Source organism: Peromyscus eremicus, chromosome 2, assembly GCF_949786415.1.
Source record: "Peromyscus eremicus chromosome 2, PerEre_H2_v1, whole genome shotgun sequence".
In the NCBI taxonomy this organism is placed as follows: domain Eukaryota; kingdom Metazoa; phylum Chordata; class Mammalia; order Rodentia; family Cricetidae; genus Peromyscus; species Peromyscus eremicus.
Window position 1 is genome coordinate 82,806,604 of NC_081417.1, and position 21,242 is coordinate 82,827,845.

At 44.6% G+C, this 21,242-nt stretch overlaps 2 protein-coding genes across 4 annotated transcripts in view; one reads left to right on the forward strand and one right to left on the reverse strand.

Annotated features, from left to right (window-relative positions):
* The window catches only part of Astn2 (astrotactin 2), a 968,023-nt gene that overhangs the window by 234,085 nt on the left and 712,696 nt on the right, over window positions 1-21,242 (reverse strand). The gene's annotated exons all lie outside the window — the stretch shown is intronic.
* On the forward strand, window positions 901-12,514 carry Trim32 (tripartite motif containing 32). Of its 2 annotated transcripts, none has more exons than XM_059254464.1 (2): window positions 901-968; window positions 9,424-12,514. In XM_059254464.1, the coding sequence occupies exon 2, from the start codon at window positions 9,503-9,505 to the stop codon at window positions 11,468-11,470; it is 1,968 nt and encodes a 655-aa protein (XP_059110447.1). In that variant the 5' UTR covers window positions 901-968; window positions 9,424-9,502; the 3' UTR covers window positions 11,471-12,514. The 2 variants fall into 2 exon arrangements, with proteins under 2 accessions (XP_059110447.1, XP_059110449.1); XM_059254466.1 differs by having other exon boundaries at window positions 917-968; window positions 9,427-12,514.

The window sequence follows — 21,242 nt, forward strand, 5'->3', positions numbered from 1 at the left end:
CAATCATCACAACAACCCTTGACTTTACTTTGAGATAAAGAAACAGATAAAAAGATAAAACAAGGGTAAGTATGCTTCCGAAGGCTGGATTGAAATTCAGGTTCTGAAAGGTTGCTTTGGCATTTAACCCTTAGGCCTCACTTTCCTTATCTCAGAGAGTTGTTCCGAGGATTGGGCTGAACCGGTAAAGTTCTTAGCTGTAGTTAGTCAGAAAGTGCTCAGGGATATTACTGTTTTTGTTTATTGTCTTATCACCGTGCAGGGGGCACACAGCTGGGTGGAATTTTAAATTTGAAAACATAATATTTCCGATTTCTTCAGATTCCTAACTAGTAATGTGTGTTCACATTCAGGAACAGGTATTACCTGTCCCCAGATTATCTTCAGGACCCAAGAGGTCCTGGCTCGTCAGTGGACCACAAAAACCTCTCACCTGACAAGGTTCAATGCAGGGCTTTGCCCATTTCTACCTCTGCTGTCCACCATCACGCTCCTTGGCAAAGAAAACCTCCTTCTTAAACGTAGTGTGTTCAGTGACTAGGAAGAGGGATGTGTCACAGGCAGAAACACCTAGCCCCAGGACCAGCTCTTTGAAAGGAGCTTGTTTGTCTTCCCAAGCTGAGGTACAAAGGGGCGTTTCTGCAAGGCGCCTGGACTTTCTGTAGGCTGCTACTGGGAGATCAGCATTGACTGACGGGGTTTACACTCCGACACAGGGCAGAAAACTGGCTCACACGCTGAGGTGGCCTAGGTTTCCAGAGTCACCCCTATCGCTTCAGCTGGGCCCCGAGCACTGGGCCTGCGGGCCTACAAACCCCAGCATGCCCCGGGAAGGCGGGGCACGGTGACGGACAGGCCGTCCTGCGAATTGGCGGCCGACGTGGGAAGTGCGCGCTGGCGCATGCGCAAAGGGCGGCGGGCGGGTGGGCTGGCAGCGGTGGACTGGCGTCGGAGCCGCGGGCGGTCAGGTAGGGGGAGGGAAGGAGGGTCTGCGAACAGGGACTGTGGTGGGTCGCGGGGCTCCAAGACTGGATGGCAGGATTTGGGGACTGGATCGGAGTGGCGGGACTGGTGGGGGAGGGACGGGCTCGGGAGCGGTTCGGCGGGGCTGAGATGCAGCTGGGGGAGGGGAGCAAAGGGGCTGAGGAGATTTGCAGTTGCAGCATCTCGGGAGGTATGAGGTAATGTGGGGGCCGTGCGGAGAGACGGTGTGAAGCATGTGGGAGATGGGGGGATCTGAAGTCCCTGGAGGGATCTGGGTGCAGAATATCAGAAATAGAAAGGAATTTGGGAGGCATGGATGAGGTAGGTTGGGGGTTGGTGGGCAGAATCTCAGGGGCTCTGAGGAGATCGGTGGAATGGGAGCAAAATCTGAGATCAGAACAGCCAGGGTCTTGGAAAATCCTGATTGCTGAAGAGAAAGGGATTTCTGTAGTAGAATCTGGGAGAGATTGAGGGGTGAGTTCCCAGGGGAATCAGTATCCAGTTAGCAAATCGCAGCAAAGGCTTGAAGGCAACACGTGAGGCAGGGCGGGGGTGGGGGTGGGGGGTGTTGCACAGTGCAAGATGGGGAAATGCAGATGAGGGCTCAGATTGAGGGAGGGCAGAAATCTGAGGTATAGGGTTGGAGTTTGGAGCTGGCATACAGGAGTAATGGATGTGGAAATTTGAAAATAGATTGAATAAAGAATATATCCGAGCGATGTGGGACACAAAAGTAATTGGCGAGTTGCAAGGTTGCAACATACAGTCTAGAAGGTTGAATTCTAGATTTGGGATTTAGGGTTGGGAATGGGGTTTATTGAGGATTGAATGGTGGGGGAATGAATGTTGTAACTAGATTGTAGTTTGTGAATTGGTTCTCTGGCTCCTAAAGGAATATTTGTTTCTTTGTTTGTTCATTTGTTTTTGGTCTCTGCATAATTGAACCAAGAGGGTGTTCTGGAGACCCAGGGACCTGAAAATAATATATAAATGAACCGTGTATGAATGGATGGAATTTAGGAGAATGCAGGGCTTTGGGAATAAAGTCACGAGTCCTGAGAGATCCTGAAGGAGAGTTTGACATTCTCCGAAGGGCAGTCTTCCTCTTAACTAACTAAAGGCCCTTTTAGCCTGAGACAGGCATAACCCTCTCACTAACTCTCTCTGACCAGCTCAACCTACCCCCTGCAGACCCAACATTTTAAGCCTGGGGGAAGAAGAGAGGGAGTGGGGGCAGTGAAGCAGGAACCCCCCCAAGTTCTTCTGCTACCTGTCCCTTTCACTGTACCCCCAAGCTGTGAGAGAGATGCTTAAGCCCTCCAACGTATTGAGCCAAATGATCTTAAACCTGACTTTCTCTTATAGAAGCTCAGTTATAGCTCAGAGGCAGTGCTTCTGTGAATGAAGTGCTATTAGGGCTGGGAGAGAAACAAAACAATGGTAGGGGAGCAAGGGAGAGCCCCACATGTGCTGAGTATTTAGCCTGTGTCACACACAGTCCAAAGCCATGGTTCTCAGCCAGGGGTGATTTTGTTCTGCCAGGAAACATTTGACAGGGACTAGACGGAGACACCGTCAGTTGTCACAGTTGAGGGGGTGTGGGAGCTATTGGTTTCTAGATAACAACCCCACCAGTAAAACGTGTCTAGCCCAAAATGCAAATCTTGCCAAAATGGAGGGAACGTGACTTCAGTGTCAGATATTCTGGGTTCAAATCCTGGCTTTCTCTTCCTGCTTTGTAATCTTTTTAAAGAGTTACTTGACCTCTTAGTGCACTAGCTCTTCAGGGACCTCCATCCTAAGATTGTTGTGAGGGCTCAGTGAATAAAGCAGGGTGCATACTGTCTGGTGCCCAGTAAGTACTCAGGATTTACTGCGGTAGGAAATTCTGTATGTACTTTCTTCTCTATATAGTCGTCTAAATATGCTTTTCTATGTCCAGTGTTACACATGAAACTAAGGCTTAGGAGGTCACTTGTCCAAGGCCACGTAACTAAGAATGGCGGAAGTAAACACATGTAGATAGCCACCACTGTATGTTCCCTCTTCCTTGCTTCTTTGTTACAGCCTGCTTTGTCTTCCCTTTTCAGCCATTTCTAATGAAAAGGAGGATTGCCCAGTAATCTAAAGCAGAGTGATTCTTGATCAGAAGCCCTGGACTTTGTTCTTGGTTTGCTGTTAGACCAGAACCAGTGGAAAGAGAATAGAAAGAGCTTGAGGTTAGGCGGATGAGGTATAAGGAGCTCCAAGCTGAGAGAAGGAGGCCACTACTAGCTTGACGGAATCCCTCAGTGGGGCCTCAGGCTGAGGGCAGTCCTAGACTGGGAGAGTAGCTCCTGCTCTGAATGGCCTCTTTTGTGTGTCTTGTCTCTGGAACAGAAGAGTAGCATTGCCTTTATCAACTCCAAACCTAGCTACAACATTACTGAAGTCAGCTTTAAAAACAAAATTAGACTGGAGTTGAGGGCCAAAGACTTAGCTGGAATGTCAGCGCACATTGCTTAGGAAAATACCTGGTAGGGATTGAGTTAGCCTTGGAATCAGCTATTTTACTGTTTGCTTGTTGGTGGTCCAGCATGTGTCAACCTCTGTCTAAAAACACAGTCAGCTATATTGAGTGCCGATTAAAGTACATTCTCTCAGTAAAGCTTCCTAGTTGTCTTGTTGACAGTCCAAATGTTATTCCTTCTTCTGTAGTCAGAAAGTTAAAAAGTTAAGTGCCAATTCCTAAATCACAGAGCAAATGGTTAATCTGGCATGTAAACTCAGTTGTGTTTGACTCCTGACTTCCATGATACTAGTTTGAGAGATCTTCTGACTGTGAAGAGCCCTGTCCCTGTGTCCAGAAGTCACAGTGGGCAAGGCTGCTGAAGTGCCCTCTCTTGTGTGTACAGGTGTGTTACCTTTGAGAGACTCCTTCCACTGTGCCTTTCTGATAGAACAGCACAATTTAAAAGTCATTCCTGGATGCATTTCCAAACCTCTTACTTAGCCTGATTTTGCCTGGAGGGAATAATAGTGTGGTCATCTATGGAAGTAGAACATGTTTTGAGTGAATGTAGTTTTTTTTTGTGCCAGAGTGTTCACATGTGGGCATTCGAGATGCTGCTCTACTGCATAGCTCCATGGGAGAACCTAGACAGGTTACTTTGTTCTGAGTGTTACTTAGGACGTGAAATAACCCGTCCTTCGTTTAAGAGAATACATGTGATGTGCAAAAAGTGCCTGCCACTTGTTACTCCTTGTTTGCTAAAAGTTAGGCACGATCTTAGCTATCTGCAGGCATCTTAAGCACACACCCTCAATCTAAAGTTCACAGGCTTGTCTCCACCGCCAGAGCTAGGGGAGTAGCAGGTGGTAACCTCACGTGCTGGAAATCTGCTTTGTTAGTGAATGGCCTTTGTGGCATTGAAGCAGTTTCACATTTAGTTAGAACTGGGTTAAAGTGCATAAGGAGTAAATACAGCTTGAATGCTGTCCTGAAAGGAAGTGGTAAGCCTAAAAAACAAAACAAAACAAAACAAAAAACCCACAAACTACATGAGTGTATTAACCATGGAATGTCCTTTGTGTCTAGTTTTTAGGTAAAAATTTCACATCTATTTCTAAAAATTATGTCTCTGGCCCCACCCACAAGGCTAGACTAGTAGTAATTGCTCAGTAAAGATCTACTTCATTAATTGCTTAAGGTTCTTCATTTTAGCTCATGGAACTCATAAACTCCTAAGGAAAAAAGTGGGCTGTGGGGAATAAAGGTACCTAAAGCATACCATTGGATAGAGACTCAAGCACTGACTGAAGATTTCATACCTTGGCTCTGCTCTTAAGTTTCTCTTCTGAGATCAGGTAGCAATCTCCCAGCAGACTGAGTTTGAGTGATTCAAAGGTATGTCTGATGCCTTATGAAAGGTGCCTATTTATTTCGTATACAAGCTGGGTAGTGACTACGGCAGGCAGTAGCTACTGCTGTTACTGCTCCTGCTAATAATAATAAATGCTATTCTGCACAGTGAATTCTGTGCCTAGCTTGGTGCTGTCCTAAGTGGTTTATGCTCGGTCTCATTTAAACCTTACCCTGTGAGAAGGTATCACTGTGAAAGGCCATTTCATAGACAAGTGAGAAGTTGGGTAACTTGTCTAAATCTCCACTGTAGGTGGCAGAGCCAGAATGCCCAAGTCCTGCATGCACTTTCTTAATCTGTATAGCACTGTTCACTTCCTGCCCATGCCCCTTTTTCCTAGTTCTTCCCTGTGATGTGTGAATAGTTAATTTCCCTCTCTTGGTCTCAGTTTCCTTATTTGTATTGCTCTGAGATCACTACTCACTCTGCTATGTGTGGAAAGGGGCTCCAGCAGTATATATTTGATCAGAAGTTGTGATTTCCTTTACTCATTAGTTCCTAGCCTGGGTGACTACATTCTCAATCAAATCCTTTCCAAACTGACCAGTCCTTTTATTAATCTTTATATGCCTTTGCACTCCGTGAAATGGGCAGTTCTTCATTCCCTTCAGAATATAGATTATAAACTGAATTATTTGTTAATACAAGCACTGGGTATGATTCTTAATGTTCTTGGTTGCTAACACAATTATGTTAAATAGTTATTGTCATCAGTTATTAAAGAGTCATTGCTTGCCTATCAATTACCAGAAAAGTATCTATATGTATTATCCCTAGTCCTCATGGTGTATATATATAAAGAAATAAGGTTAAAGAATTTGTTAGACCAGAATGACTGAATAACTTGCCAGGCATGGAGAAATTAAGTAACTTGCCAGGCTTGAAGAGGTTAGCCATTTGCCCCACATTCTGTAAGTGATGGTGTTAAAATTCTGTCTAGTTCTGTTTGACTTCAAGGTTTATGTTATCTGTTTCCTCTTTGTTCTTTCTACTGCCTGGCTACCTAGTTCATGGACAGGCAAAACTCAGGAGTGTCAAGAGAGGATAAGGCTGTCTTAGATCTGGGAGAACAATACAACTTTACAAGATACATTATCTAGAGTCAACGAGATGTGCTGGGATCAGTATGGGATGTACAGTGTAAATCATTATGCTGAGGGGGTAAGGGGAAAAGGTAAATTGAGGTTGCATAAAGTGGAAGGGCATGACTTGGGGGTACAGAGTGAACAATGGGAAGTGTGTTCAAGGGGTTGTGGAGGCAGCCAAGATTGTAAATAGTGTATTGACTTTACAGATTTTTATGGCTGGCTGGAGTTGGGCAGCACACCTAAAGGCTGGGCCTAATGAGGCAGTTCCTTTCACTTGAATAGTCTTTTCAGGGAAGCTGAAGTCAAATTGAGCTTTCATGTGATTCATTCTTGGTATTACTAGTGGTCAGACATGCCCTTCTGGGGGAGAGGCTGGGTCTGCCTGGCTTCTGGTCCTGCTGCGGGCTCAGTGAAAGCTGTGTTCTGTGATGGTGGGAATAGAAGTAGTGGTTCTGGCATTTTTGACATTTAAGCTTCTCCAGATCCAGAAGCTTCAGGGCATGGATTTTTGACATCTTTTTGGAGAACCTGGAGATGCTGTGGACTGGAGAAATAGTTTGTGGTTGGATGTGAGCATCGTCAGTTCACTTCATAAAGCTGATAGCTTACACGGGCAGGAAGCTTTTGAATCAAAAGAGGTAGTATAATATTCCAGAAATCTGGGGAAAGAATTTGCTGGTATTTTTACAAATTGGCAGACTTGTTTAGCAAGCTGGTCTGCAGTACCAGCTCCAGGAAGAACAGATGTCCCTGCACAATGTAAGGTAACACACTTGGGATCCAAACACCAAATGTTGCCCTCAGTCTGTTGTCCCAGATGACAGGAGACAGAAAAAAGCTACTGCTTAGGATTGAGAGGCTTGCATGGATCCTGAGTCAGGGCTTCTGTTGGTGTCTCTGTGGTACTGCCCCAGGCCCACGGCATTTGAGGATTCAGCAGTCACAGTTGGTGCTGTCCACAGGAGACCATTTAAAGTTCATGCTACCCATAGTTTGTTCTTTTGTCAGGGCATAGATTTAGTTGTAATGGGTTGCAAAGCAAGATTGTGGGACTGGGTGCCTCAGCTAATAAATTGATTTAACCTGCCCTGTGTTGGCTGAATCTCACAGCCAGATGATTGTTCCTTTTTCAAGGAGTAAAGTATATGTTTTAAAGGCAGTGGATCCTCGAGTACAAGCAAGAGCATTCATTAATAAGTATTGAATGACTTTTTTTTTTAAAGCTTAGAAGTAATGTTGGGTTAAAAAATAAGTAAAGGTATCTGTTCTAGAAAGTCCTACCATGTTTCAGCTCAGACGTTTGAGCCAGTTTTTCTAAACTTCAGTTTTCTCATTGGTAAAGCAGAACATTAAAAATCTTACCCCCACATTACATTGCCACAATGAGGATTAAGTGAGAATAAGCATGGACAACACTGTGTAGCATGTAGTAGGTCCTAGGATACCAGAGCAATTACCAAGATAGAGAGGGACTTCCCAGAGGTAAACTTGACGTTAGGTAAATGTTGCATCTGCTGTAAAATATTTACTTTAATGGGTATGTTTCCGTTAACTGCTCCTTCCCATATACCTGGAGAAAGTTGATGATATGGATGGGGCTTTCCTTACCTAGCTGCTTGTCTGGGAAACCAAGCTAACCCCATACTGCCTCCTCCTCCTTAATGGCTGACTGCCTGTCATAAGACTACACATAAGATTTGCACCTAAGAAAGACTTATTTATCCATGTGCCTTACCTTGCTGGATATATTCATTCTGATTTTAGGTATAAGTCAACAATGGCATAAGGCTGCAGAGTCTACTTCACAAGCATTATGTCTGCAGAAGAGTAGGGGTGACATGGATGGTACTCAAGTCAGAAATGAGCTGTTTTGCTAAGGAGCCACTGCTTTTTAAATCATCTGGGCTCGAGTGCTTGGCTATCTTTTGCTCTTTGCTACTTCCCACCATAAACCCATTAGTTTTCACATCTTACTGATTATACCTCTGCAGTATTGCTCAACTGTGTCTGCATTTCTACCTGCCCCCTAGTTCACTTACCTCTTTATAGCTTCTAAACTGGTTTCTTTGATCACCACCACCACCCCAATACACACAGTCCTTTTCAATTTTAAACATATCAGTTCCTCGCTGCAAAGCACTTGGCCCAGCATACCCTTCCCAATGAATTTCCTGTTTTCCTTTCACAAGAAAGCCACTTTGAAGCCTGAATATCTCTAATCATCCTGAAATTACCCCTCCATGCGTTTTCACGGTGCCCCATATATTCTCCTACAGTTTTAACATAAGGCTAAGAGATAACCAGAGTTCACATAGGGCCTTCCTGGTGCAGAGGTAAATATTGGCACTCACGGTAGTGTGTTGTTTCATCGGATCCTTCCGTGAACCCAGTAAAGGATGTGCTGCTTCCATTCTACAGGTGCAGAAAATGAAATAGAGAGAGATCAAGTGGTCTCTGTTCTCATCCCAATCTTCAGAAGTTAGTGTTTGCCATCTGCTTTGTCGGCTTGGTCAAGGCTATGCCCTCTGCCTGCTGCTTTGTTCTCCCATCTCATTTCTCTGTTCTTCCGGGCCCAGATACGTGCTATAGCCTCTCTAAAACTCAATTTTCCTTTAAGTAAGAATGAGTCTCCTGCAGCATCTGTCAGATTGAGTCTGCCTTGATTCCTAACTTACATATCTTGTCTCTCTAAAGTAGGGCAGGATGTGTATACTGAAACTCAGTGTCTTGTATAGTATATGATGCCTAGGCTGCAGTGGGTGGCTAGGTGGGAAGATAAACAAATGAAAAAGATGTGGCATCCTTATCTGATGTTTTGCAGATCAGTTGTTAGGGTTAGTCATCAAAATTTTCTATTTCTCTGATTGACTCATTGGCCCCCAAACATTACACACCATAAACTCCATGACAGAATAAAAAGGCTTCCACACGAAACTCACACAGTGTTCTTTCCTTAAATACCTTTCCGTCGTCTCCTTGCCTCGTAGCTTTCAAGACTTACTCTTACAAGTAGCAGCACTTGGGAGCAACCTTGCAACCTCCCTCAGTTGACGGCTTCCGTCACTGCCCACTGTATCCCCCTGAAGTGGTGTGGACCTTCACGTGACTTTCTCTGCGGGCCAGGGTTGCTCTCTGCTTTTCTGCTGTATGTCATATTATTTAACCCTTTCAGTAACCATATAAGATAGATGCTGTCGTTTCTGTTTTGTAGATAGGGAAACTGACCTTTTGGGGGTTTTGGCTCCTCCCTGAATTCACCCATACATAAGGTTTCATCTGTTTTTTCCCCTGTGTGTCACCATTGCCTGAGACATAATGACCGCAATAAAACATTTGTTAAATAAGTAAATGATGAAGTGGATGATTATGGCTCTAGGCTAGTTGTTTCTAGATAGGATTAACTTATATGGGCAGTGGACAAATGAATAATGGTTTCTTTTTCTCTTTAGCAGGAATTTGACACTGGGGCATGAATATTAAGCTGCTGAGCTCCGGGCTGTGTTAGCAGGAACCTTTGCAGGAAGAGCAATGGCTGCCGCTGCTGCAGCTTCTCACCTGAACCTGGACGCCCTCCGGGAAGTGCTGGAATGCCCCATCTGCATGGAGTCCTTCACTGAAGAGCAGCTGCGGCCCAAGCTGCTGCACTGTGGCCACACTATCTGCCGCCAGTGTCTGGAGAAGCTCCTGGCCAGTAGCATCAATGGTGTCCGCTGTCCCTTTTGCAGCAAGATTACTCGCATCACCAGCCTGACCCAGCTGACAGACAACCTGACCGTGCTGAAGATCATCGACACGGCTGGCCTCAGTGAGGCCGTAGGGCTGCTCATGTGCCGAGCTTGTGGCCGGCGGCTGCCTCGACAGTTCTGCAGAAGCTGTGGTTTGGTGCTGTGTGAACCCTGCCGGGAGGCAGATCACCAACCTCCTGGCCACTGTACACTCCCTGTCAAGGAGGCAGCTGAGGAACGGCGGAGGGACTTCGGGGAGAAGTTGACGCGCCTAAGGGAACTTATGGGAGAGCTGCAGAGGCGGAAGGTGGCCTTGGAGGGTGTCTCCAGGGACCTTCAGGCAAGATATAAGGCTGTTCTTCAAGAGTATGGCCACGAAGAGCGCAGGGTCCAGGAAGAGCTAGCCCGCTCCCGGAAGTTCTTCACAGGTTCTTTGGCTGAGGTTGAGAAGTCCAACAGTCAAGTGGTAGAGGAACAGAGCTACCTACTCAACATTGCAGAGGTGCAGGCCGTGTCTCGTTGTGACTACTTTCTAGCCAAGATCAAGCAAGCTGATGTAGCACTACTGGAGGAGACAGCAGATGAGGAGGAGCCAGAGCTCACTGCCAGCCTACCCCGGGAGCTTACCCTGCAAGATGTGGAGCTCCTTAAAGTAGGGCACGTTGGTCCTCTTCAAATCGGGCAGGCTGTGAAGAAGCCCCGGACAGTTAACATGGATGATTCCTGGGCAGCGGAGGAGGCAGCAGCCTCTGCCGCCTCAGCCTCTGTTACCTTTAGAGAAATGGACATGAGCCCCGAGGAAGTGGTTCCCAGCCCCAGGGCTTCACCTGCGAAACAGCGGAGTTCTGAGGCAACCTCCAGTATCCAGCAGTGTCTCTTTCTCAAGAAGATGGGAGCAAAAGGCAGCACGCCAGGTATGTTCAATCTTCCAGTCAGTCTCTACGTGACCAGTCAGAGTGAGGTACTGGTTGCTGACCGTGGCAACTATCGTATCCAAGTGTTCAACCGCAAAGGCTTTTTGAAGGAGATCCGCCGCAGCCCCAGTGGCATTGACAGCTTCGTGCTCAGCTTCCTCGGAGCTGATTTGCCCAATCTCACTCCTCTTTCAGTAGCCATGAACTGCCATGGACTGATTGGTGTGACTGACAGCTATGACAACTCCCTTAAAGTCTATACCTTGGATGGCCACTGTGTGGCCTGTCACAGGAGCCAGCTGAGCAAACCATGGGGCATCACAGCCTTACCATCTGGCCAGTTTGTGGTTACTGACGTGGAAGGTGGGAAGCTTTGGTGTTTCACTGTGGACCGAGGAGCAGGAGTAGTCAAATACAGCTGCCTCTGCAGTGCCGTGAGGCCCAAATTTGTCACCTGTGATGCTGAAGGCACAGTCTATTTCACCCAAGGCTTGGGTCTCAATGTGGAAAACCGACAGAATGAACACCACCTGGAAGGAGGCTTCTCCATCGGCTCTGTGGGCCCCGACGGGCAGCTGGGCCGGCAGATCAGCCACTTCTTCTCCGAAAATGAGGATTTCCGCTGCATCGCTGGCATGTGTGTGGATGCCCGGGGTGACCTCATTGTGGCTGATAGCAGCCGCAAGGAAATTCTCCATTTTCCCAAGGGTGGGGGCTACAGCGTCCTTATTCGAGAGGGTCTTACCTGTCCGGTGGGCATCGCCCTCACACCTAAGGGGCAGCTGCTGGTCTTGGACTGTTGGGATCACTGCGTCAAGATCTACAGCTACCATCTGAGAAGATACTCCACCCCTTAAAGATGAGCAACACCAATTTCTTCTTTGCCCCAAACGAGTTTCCTTCCCTTCCCGTCCCTGGTTGTTGGTGGTACTGTAGAGTAGACGTGGCCTATGTCCTGATTCTAGCCAGATTGCTCTAGAATCGTAGCTCTAGTTTTCAGTGCTTTTTATCTGTTATTCCCCTCTCCCCACTCCCCCTTTCCCTCTCTCCTAAATTTAGACCTTTAACAGGTACCTTATCCCAAATAGGATAGATGATGCTGTTAGCAGAAGTTGCTTAGAAGTTAGACCCTTCCAAGGCTTTAGTAGACAGAGCCACTTTAGCTCTTTGCCCTTGTGTTTGAACTTTGTATTGGTATTGAATCATCATTGATCTTTCTCCTTTGGACTCTGATCTCCCTAATCTACCGTTTCCTTCCTATTATAATGTGTTTCATTTGTGATACTTCAACTCTGGCTGCATTCTGTGTGCATGCTCCAGTGGGATCTGCTCCACCCTTCAGTGATATTATATCTCTGTAGCATGGTGTCTCTTTTGATCACCTTTACCAGTGTGAGACTGAATCATTAAGTGCCACCAAAGGTGACACACGGCCCCTTTGAGAAGCAGGACCTCTTGGCTGGGGGATTTCTGCCACCATGGATTGTCTTTTTATTGCAGATGTGCCAGAAGATGGTTTGACCCTAGTTAGATGGTGTTGAAAACTTCAGTCTAGAAATCGCTTGCCTTATAAAGGAGTTCATAGGTTAGAACTATGCCATAGCCAAGGCAGATGGGAACATACAAACAGATGCTAACATATCCAGCAAATTTGGGATTTTTTTTTCCTACGTCTCAAAACATTTCATACTCTTTCCACTGACCTGTGCTAAGAGTTAACAGAAGAATTGTGTAACGTGGGCTTCGACCACCAAAGTGGGAAGGTTGATGCATCCATTTTCGTTACTAATGAACAAACTATTGGGTAACACTGTATTTTCTTCAAGTGAGTGCGTACTGTTTGACTGTTTGCGATTTATCTCTGTGCTAGTAAACATTAAACTAATTGATAGCTTTCTTCATCACTGGTGTTCATTTCTTAATTAACTACGGGGTTGGGGAAGGCAGAGGGTTGTATTATGCCATTGTGTTCTTTGACAGCATAGCATCTTACTTAGTTCAAAATGCAGCCCAAAATACCATTATGTAAGGATAAACAGATCCCCACTCCCACGTGGATTTGAACAGAATCAGCCTAGCATCTCCAGCACCCTGTTCAAAACTAAGCCTCCCCCATATGCCTGTTGTAAAAATTGTAGTATGTAAAGCTAGGCATGCGTGTTTCAGACTAGAAGTGAGAATGTGTGATGATATTTCACAGGCTTCCACATCTGCTAAGCAACATGCCTCGATCTTAGTTCAGGAGTGATTACAAGCCAAAGAGCCACACTTCTGCTTTCCTAGAAACAGGCTTGCTAAACTGAGTGACCCCAAATTGTTTATTGGTGGCACTGTCAGAGGGTGAGTAAAGAAATAGTGTGAACTAACTTTCCTTGCTTTCAATTAGAGAAAGCTCCATGTCTTTTTTTTTTTTTTTTTTTAAATTGTTTTTCGAGATAGGGTTTCTCTGTGTAGTTTTGGTGCCTGTCCTGGATCTCACTCTGTGGACCAGGCTGGCCTCCAACTCACAGAGATCTGCCTGCCTCTGCTTCCCAAGCACTGGGATTAAAGGCATGTGCCACGACCACCCGGCTGAGAAAGCTCCATATCTTGATGATGAAATTGTATCTGATATTCCATAATAATAGAACTGAGAAGAAGTCGATCCAATTAAAAAAAAGTGCATCACAACGGCCCTTAGTGCCATTCTGTCTAGTGGCTCCTAGAAGCAGACTGTCTTAGCTGTAGGTGGGCCATTTGTGTAGGCAGTAACAGTGACTGAAGCCTTTGTCATACGATGTACAGTGGGAGAATGAATGCAGGGCTCTAGGTCAGCTTGAGATAAGCAGGACCAGGAACCCTCTAGCTACCTTTCTATTTGGCATTTTCATTTCTCCCATCTCTGCAGCACAGTCGTGCCTTGGCTTTCAAACAGTAGGTAGGTGTCTGATGGTGTGATCTGGCTGATTTTCCCTTCTGATATTTCAGGCCGTGCTGAATACAGTGAGTTTGCGGCTCCCTACCATGCTGATTAAATAAACAGAATGCGGCTCCAAGAAACATTTAATCAAGGAGTTCAGTTATTGTCCTTCACAGTGGCAGCCCTCTAACCAAATGACGTCTGACGTACAAATCTGTCCTGTGAAATCAACTAAGAGCAATGGCTCCAGTTGCAGGTGGGGGGCTCTCCTCACCACAACTCCTATGCCACCACCGCAAGCCTGTAGAACACTTTCTGAAAGTCGTCAAGCTCCAGCATGGTAATCTTCTAGTTCCATCATATCAGTCATGGAGACTGGATAGTTTGCTTAACGAAGAAAACAAAAACAAACAAAAAAGTGCCCTCTGTGTCTAGGAAAGGTAAGAAAATATGGATGTGAAAACACTTGGCCCTGTTCCCAGAGTGTTTTCCCAGTCCCAGAGTCCTCATAAATACTAACCATATCTTTAGTTGCAAAAGTGCCTGGTGTTGTAAGCTGTTATGGTCCATCCATGTTGAACTGTTTTTTTGTTTTGTTTTGTTTTGTTTTTCCCCCCACCAACCTTCATGCTTTCTAGGCTTATATTTGACAATGGAACCTTCCTCAGATGTTTCCTCCCCGAGGCACAAGTGTCCTTATAAGTCTGTGCTCCTTTCTAGGTGCTAGTTAATGTTGAAATCCCCATGCCACTCTTTGTGTGTCTGAGCTTTACTGAGGCCTGTACACGGCACTGTGCCTCATTTAAAGTACGTTCTCACTTCATTATTCAGTTTTCTACCTGGTGTTAAGATCTCGTAGTGCAGTTCCCCTACACTGGATAAAGAGATTCCCAGGCAAGCCCTTTGAAAGATGTATAAGAAAAGCAATTGGTTGGTCTGACCCTTGCTCCCATGTCATTCTTGGAGAATTTAAAATACAGAGATTCATTCTGTCTGCTTTTGTTAAGTACTAGAGGTTAGGTACTCTGTCAAGTGTTTAAAAAAAATGAGACTATTAATTAGTTAACTTTTTGTAATTATCCCAGCATCTTGCTTGTCCGTAGTATTTAAACTCTCTGTTCTGCCACTGTGTATTTCTTTGCAGGCCATGTATACAATGAATGATAATCAAGAGTGCAGTTCATTCTTTGAGAATACAGAGGACCACTCCACTGTTAATCACAGTGAACTTAGCTTGAATTGTGTAGTGTTTCTGCGGCAAGGCAAGTAATGCTGAAGTGGTCATGTGGTTTGTGTAGTCCTAATTGATGGCCTCTTAAGAGAAGCACTACCCAGCCCCATAGGAGAGCTTGGGAGACAGGCCTAATGTGACACTCAGGTCTTCCTCTGCATCCGAGCAGGAGGTTGGTTTACAAATGATGATGTACAGCCGCTCAAGAGATTGCACAAGAAATCACAGTCATGAAACAAAGGATGCTTGGGTGAATTTAGCAAACAGGATGGTGGTGAGATAAAAAGCAGCAGACTGCAGACTGTGGCTTTATCCTGTCAATAGTAATGCTGATGGGACCCCATCTAAATGCAAGCTTGTTGAGGCTGTCCCGGGACTGGCAGTGTTTTCAAGTGGGCAGATCACTGGAGTGAGTCAGGCTTGTGTCTGATTGAGGCTCCGTCTCCTATGTAAGTATCTGTAGTGCTGCAGGTGACCTCACAACCTCAGGTCCCATACACAGGGCATTGGGAGAAACCAGTAAAACCACTTTTGGGTATGATCCTAAGTTTTCCCTACCATAAATTGTGGTTCACTTCTCCTCCAATGTCTTTGCATGTTATTTGCTGTAGTTTTATTGTGTGTTCATGGAAAGCAGAAGGCACAGAAAACCCCAGCACTTTGGGATGTGCCTCAGCTCAGTCCAGTTGTTTCTCTTCTCCAGCAGTTGTAACTTTGTCTCAGTTATTAGCCAGTTGTAACCCTGCTAAACTATAGTTATCTAGTAAAAGGAAGTGACAGTTTACATCTCAAAGGGTGAAGGTTACGAGAATTAAAAGATAATAATGCCATGGTATATGTAAAACTGCCCAATTAAGGAAATGACTGTTTTTGTAGAAGGCAAAGACTTGCTTTTTGTGGGTAGATGATCCATGTTTTTTTTTTTTTAATGTAAATGCTGGAAATTCTAGGTCTATATTGGTGAAGCAACAGTTTGTCCAACATGGCCTGGCTTCTTAATGAAAAGGCCGATTGGGCCAAGAGTGAGACTGCTGGAGTGGTGCAGGCAGAGCCCACCCACTAGGAAAGCTGCAGAGATCCTAGTCTAATTTCAGTAAAGCAAGTAAGGTGACATCTTGACTCTGAGAGGCAGATGGATTCAGGGAGTCGGGATTTAAAGTGAGGGCATGGAGGAAAACTTTTAACTTGGAATCATGCATGTTTCCTATTCAGCTAGCATAAAATGAGTTTTCCTTCAATCCAGTATTCATTGAATCATATGAAATAAGAGCCACAAATCACATTCCGAGGAAGAGGTGTTGAGACATATGGTTATAACCTGGACTTTAGAAGCAGGAGGTGCTACTCTTGGTCCTGCTTCCCTGCTTACTAGCTCTATGACCAGCCACAGGGCCTTGCAGTCAGTTCTTCCTCTGCACCATATGCTTCTGGTTCCCACTTTCCTGCACAGTGATGAAGAAATGGTGGGTGTAAAGTAGCAGACTACAAGGCACTCTGAAACCACATGTGAACTAGGTAATGGACCTGAAAGCTGCTCTCATTTGTATCACGTGAGGATAGGAATTGGTGGGGAAACTATCGGCCCCAACGCCAAAGGAAAATTATTTAGTAACTCACAGAAATCCTGACTGAAAGACATTAACAGTTGGTACCTGTCGAATGCATGGGCTTTTGTTTTCTATACAATTGAAATCAGAAGTTTCCTCTAGTGATTTATAACAACATTGCATATTTTCAAAAATAATAGGGCCTGAGATCCCATTCATTCATTCAACTGCTCATTAAACACACGAGACATCTACTGTATTATCAGCAATAGTTGGATGAGTAATGAGAGCAAAGACAGATCAATCATGACCCACACAGTCAGATAGCTTGTAGTCTGGCTGCCAAAATAAAATAATGTAAACCAAACAAATACACCGAAGGATAAGATAAATGGTATAAGACAAAGTATGCCAAGTGTTGCAGGATTAAAAAAAAAAGAAGAAGAAGAAGAAGCTGGCTGAGGGACTCTGGTTGCTGAAGCGCCTTCAAAATAAGAGAAACATTACAAAGAATAGTGTTAAAGGGAAGGATAGGAATGTGCCAGCAAGTTAAAAGCAGAGTGAGGGCCCCAAAGATCTAAAGAAGTCCACTTGCCTTGGAAGTATTAAGGGTTCTTTATTAATGAGCCTCCCCATTCCTGTCATTGACTTTGAGACTCAGTGAGGCTTCCCTTGTGATCAGAATCTAGGAGTCTTGGTGATAGAAGGCAAAGACAGCGTTAGTTGCAATCACTGGTTTGGTATTGTCCCCTAAATTATTTCTCTGTTTTTAAGATCATAAGATAATGTGAAACCACTTCTCAAAAGCATAAACCAAATGAGTCTTGTATTGTTACTTTGTAGTAGAGTTTCACCCATTTTTTATTTTTATTTATTTATTTTTTTTGCTGGAAATTTCTACAATTTACCATTGCTGCTTTTGCCTCATAACCAGACATACTGGTAAGAAAGCTTAAGTGCTTCTGTCTTTAGTACCTGCACTGCGTTTAAATCTCACAGGCCACAGCCTGTGAACGGGAAGATCCCTTGTCCTCCCTACTTCCAGGCTATTAAAACCAAGCTGATCTGATTTGCTGCTCAAGTAATCCTTGGACCTTCTTAGGAGTACAGCATTTCTTCCGGAAAGCCTCCTGTGTGGGTAATAAACATGTTCATGTCTGTTTAGTGAGAGTAGTGTTGATTTCAATATTGGAAACAAGTTTTTGGTAAAAAGGTTCTGCTTTATGGGGATGACTACAGTAGTTGACACAGCAGGCTGGGGGTCTAGGTAATCACCACCATTAGAGGGCTCTCAGGGTTTGGTTTAGCTTGCTAACATGCTTTTGTCACCTGGGCTGTGCTGACTGGCTACATTTTCTGAGCCCTACCAATTATTACAGATACATGCAGCTAGGTTGGAATTTTTGATGGCCACTTCAGAACAAAGCACTAATCCTGCTCATAATGTATCAGCCCAGACCTGAGGTCTCTGAAAAGTTTGAATACTTAGCGCAAGCTGTGACTGAAATGATTCAGACGAATGACTCAGCCTGTACCTTTGGCCCCTTGTCCCTACCAGACATTACCCCCATTCTGTACAGTACTCACAGGAAATGGTAATAGCCTGTGCACTGTGGGGGCCTATAGCTTACCCATGTGGAGGAAAGCTTTGTGGATTATGAAAGCCAATGCCCTAAAAGCAGATGGGTCCAGCTGACTGAATAGAATGTGCCACTTGGTCAAAATAGGTTTGATCCTCAGACTTAGAGCTGAAGTTCGAAACCCGTATATCAGACCTACTTAGAGAAAAGTTATCCCTAAAGCACCCATAGTACCTGCACACTGTGGCCAAGGGATGAATTCAAACATAACCTAAGCCCAGTATCTTAAACCCTTTAAAAGTAGCTATTGTAGCCAGAGGAGATCCTGGTCCTGCTGATAGCAGGTCTGGGACTAGAGGAGGAAACAAGCAGGTTAGCTAGGACTCCCCATCCCAGTTACATCTAATAACTGACCAAACAGGAGGACAGACAACAGCAATGAAGAAACAGGTCCACGGTTTGACCCAAACTTTACCAAACTCCAAAACTCGGAACTCCAAACTTTATTAAAGTGATTTATATTGCCACAACAAAACAAGATAGAAAGTTGTAAATTGCCTTTTACATCTCTACAACCTGCCTTGTAAATTAACTTTTAACATTTGCTGAAATTGGCAAAACTCTGTGTTCTTAATAGTGGGGCTCAAATTATAGCTTTATCTGAGAATTCTCCTGAATTTAAATAGGGTGCCCTGTAATCTTAAGGCAGCTCTACTGAGAACGTTTCACGAGATGTAAGGAAGACAACTATGCATGTCTCATTTTAGTCAACAAACATACAGCCTTGGCTAAATTCCCCATCACCCAGATTACCCATTACCCTGCCTGTCCCACAGTGGGCATGGACATGTTGACCAAATGAGTAATAAAGATGAATTAAGTCTTGGATTCTAAGCAGCTGCCTTGCCAAAATGGGACTGCATGGACTTCCCCATCCTGTTAAGTAAAATGGTTAATAAGGCCCAGTTTAAATGAAAAGAAGGCCTTTGAGGTTTGAAACCCATATAGCAGACCTACTTAGAGAAGAGTTATTATCCCCAAAGCTTCACCAACTAATAGCTCAATTTAGACTGTTCCTAAACACACACATAACAAATGGCTCCTCACAGTGCATTGTTGTAATTTTAATGCTGGGGGCACACCTATTGAGGCTACCATGCTAATTATTGCTGAAATTATTAACTCTGCCTGACCAACAACTGCTAAATATTTTGCAGTTGCAGATCGGAAAAAAGGGTTAAGTTTCTGTGCCTGTTTTAACAGGCTGGGCCAGTTGGCCTTTGCCTTCACTGGACACCGCACCCTTTTATTGGGCTACCTGTTGGGAGGGCACCTCAATGGCTGTGCCCTCACTCAGTCTTTGTATACAGATCTTAAGCACATCCATCTTCAGGAGCACAGTGATGATATCACTGATCCCTCTCCAAATAATCCATGTGACACCTCCAATAAGGACATACAAATAAATCTTCAGCAAAAAAAAATCTCATCAAGGAAGATGGATCATTGAATCACATGGTAAAAATTCTTGACACATTGGTTAATTTCTAGAATGTCTAACTTCTGAAGACAAAATATTTCTCACTTTGAGTTTTACTGAAGCCCTTCTATTTAGTGACTCACAAATGTGCCCACCTTAACTGGGCTTCTGTGCAACAGAAGGCTCTATAATTGTAATACAGTCTTATATGGCAATGCTTTGGAAGTCTCTCATGCCTCCTGAAGTCTATGGACCAGATTGGATAGCTGTAAGTTACCTCTTTACATCCGATGTCTCTTTAGCTCCTGCTATCTGACATTAGGATACAATTACTGGCTACATACTCAGCTATTTTAGAAGTAGGTTGGATGTCATGGGATTTGAGCCTGAGACTCTCCACATTTAGCTGCCTGTTAAACTTTGGGTCATGGAAACAGCATCATGAAAACTTAGTGAGGGCCCTTTACTATACCATAGAGCCATAGGGCGCAGTCCATCTGTTGTAGAAGGTTTCCCCTAGTCCTTGCTGATACTTCGGTACTGGTGAAAGTTGCTGCATTTACAGATACTTGGATAAATGGACTAGCTCTTAGGGTCAACTGATTAACAACGAAGTGTGTTTATACACTTCACAAATGGTGTACCACCATGATAGGCAAAGAAGCTTGTTAGAAAACTGTCAGTGTGTAGGCCTGAGCTGGGCTGTCCCTGATAATGGGGCAGGACCCAGGAGTAGGCACAAGTAGCCAAACTTCATGTGGTCTTTTAAGCACTGCATACCCTTGCCTACAATCAGCCCCATTTGCCCAGAACCATTATACTCCTGGACCATAGCCAGCGACCTGCTTATCTGTCCCTACCAATGGCAGCAAACATAGGTCCCTACCCAAGACTGCCTCTTCGGTGAAATAACGCTGAGTTGCTTTCCATAATATAAATCAGCATTAGCCACACACATACTAAATCTATGCAAATGTGTTCCTCACTCTGTCCAGCATTCCAGACATGACGACTAGTGAGCATGCACTTGTTTCCCCTCTCAGTTCACCTCTTGGACAAGGACTTACTAGAACTTTGACTTCCTCCCAGATACATGCTTCAGACCTCATAGACAGCCATGAATGTTACTTAAGCAAGTTCAAATTCCATTTAACAAAACAGTTCATGTTCCAGCTATCCAATGTCAGGAGTGGATTACAATAAAGGTCCTAAATCCACCTTGGATATTAATTGCAGAAAGCTTATAAGCCCTGTGCCCCTCTTATCCTCTTCAGATTCACATCTGGGCAAACTGCTAAGAAAGCTAACTTCCTTCCATCTTGGATGCCAGAGAAGACTATACAAGCCCCATACAATATATGGGACCAAGTCTAGTCCCACTCTACACTCCCCATTACCACCACTGTGTAAAAGCCAAGCCAGCTGAACGAGGAGGACACCAAGGGCCATGCTAAACTGGATGGATTGAGGCCATGAGGCCTCAACTCTACACAAGGAAGTACAGTAAGTAAGTAAGCTGGGGAGCAGGATACATACATGCTTGCAATAACACTTGGTGGAAAAAGAGGCCATGAATTTGAAGGAGAACAAGGAGGGATATTCAGGAGGGATTGGAGAGAGAAAGGGTCTGAAGAGAGGGACGTTGTAATTAAAGTACAAGCACAAAAATAAACATAAAAGTTGAGCTACTCTTCTTTCCTGTCCTCTCAAGCTATTGGGAGCCCCCTCTGGTCCTTCTGAAAAGTTTCATTATATAAGCAATACATGGTTTCATATCCTGTAATGTGTATATTTTGCCACCAGCCTCAATATTATTGGTGTGGGGGTGTACCTCCCTGCTTCAGAGTGATAACAAAGCTTTAGAGTTGAATATTGAAAATGACTTCATAATC

Bases quoted from the DNA above. Each gene is read 5' to 3' on its own strand.
- Trim32 (XM_059254464.1), top strand. From the start codon at position 9,503: ATGGCTGCCGCTGCTGCAGCTTCTCACCTGAACCTGGACGCCCTCCGG.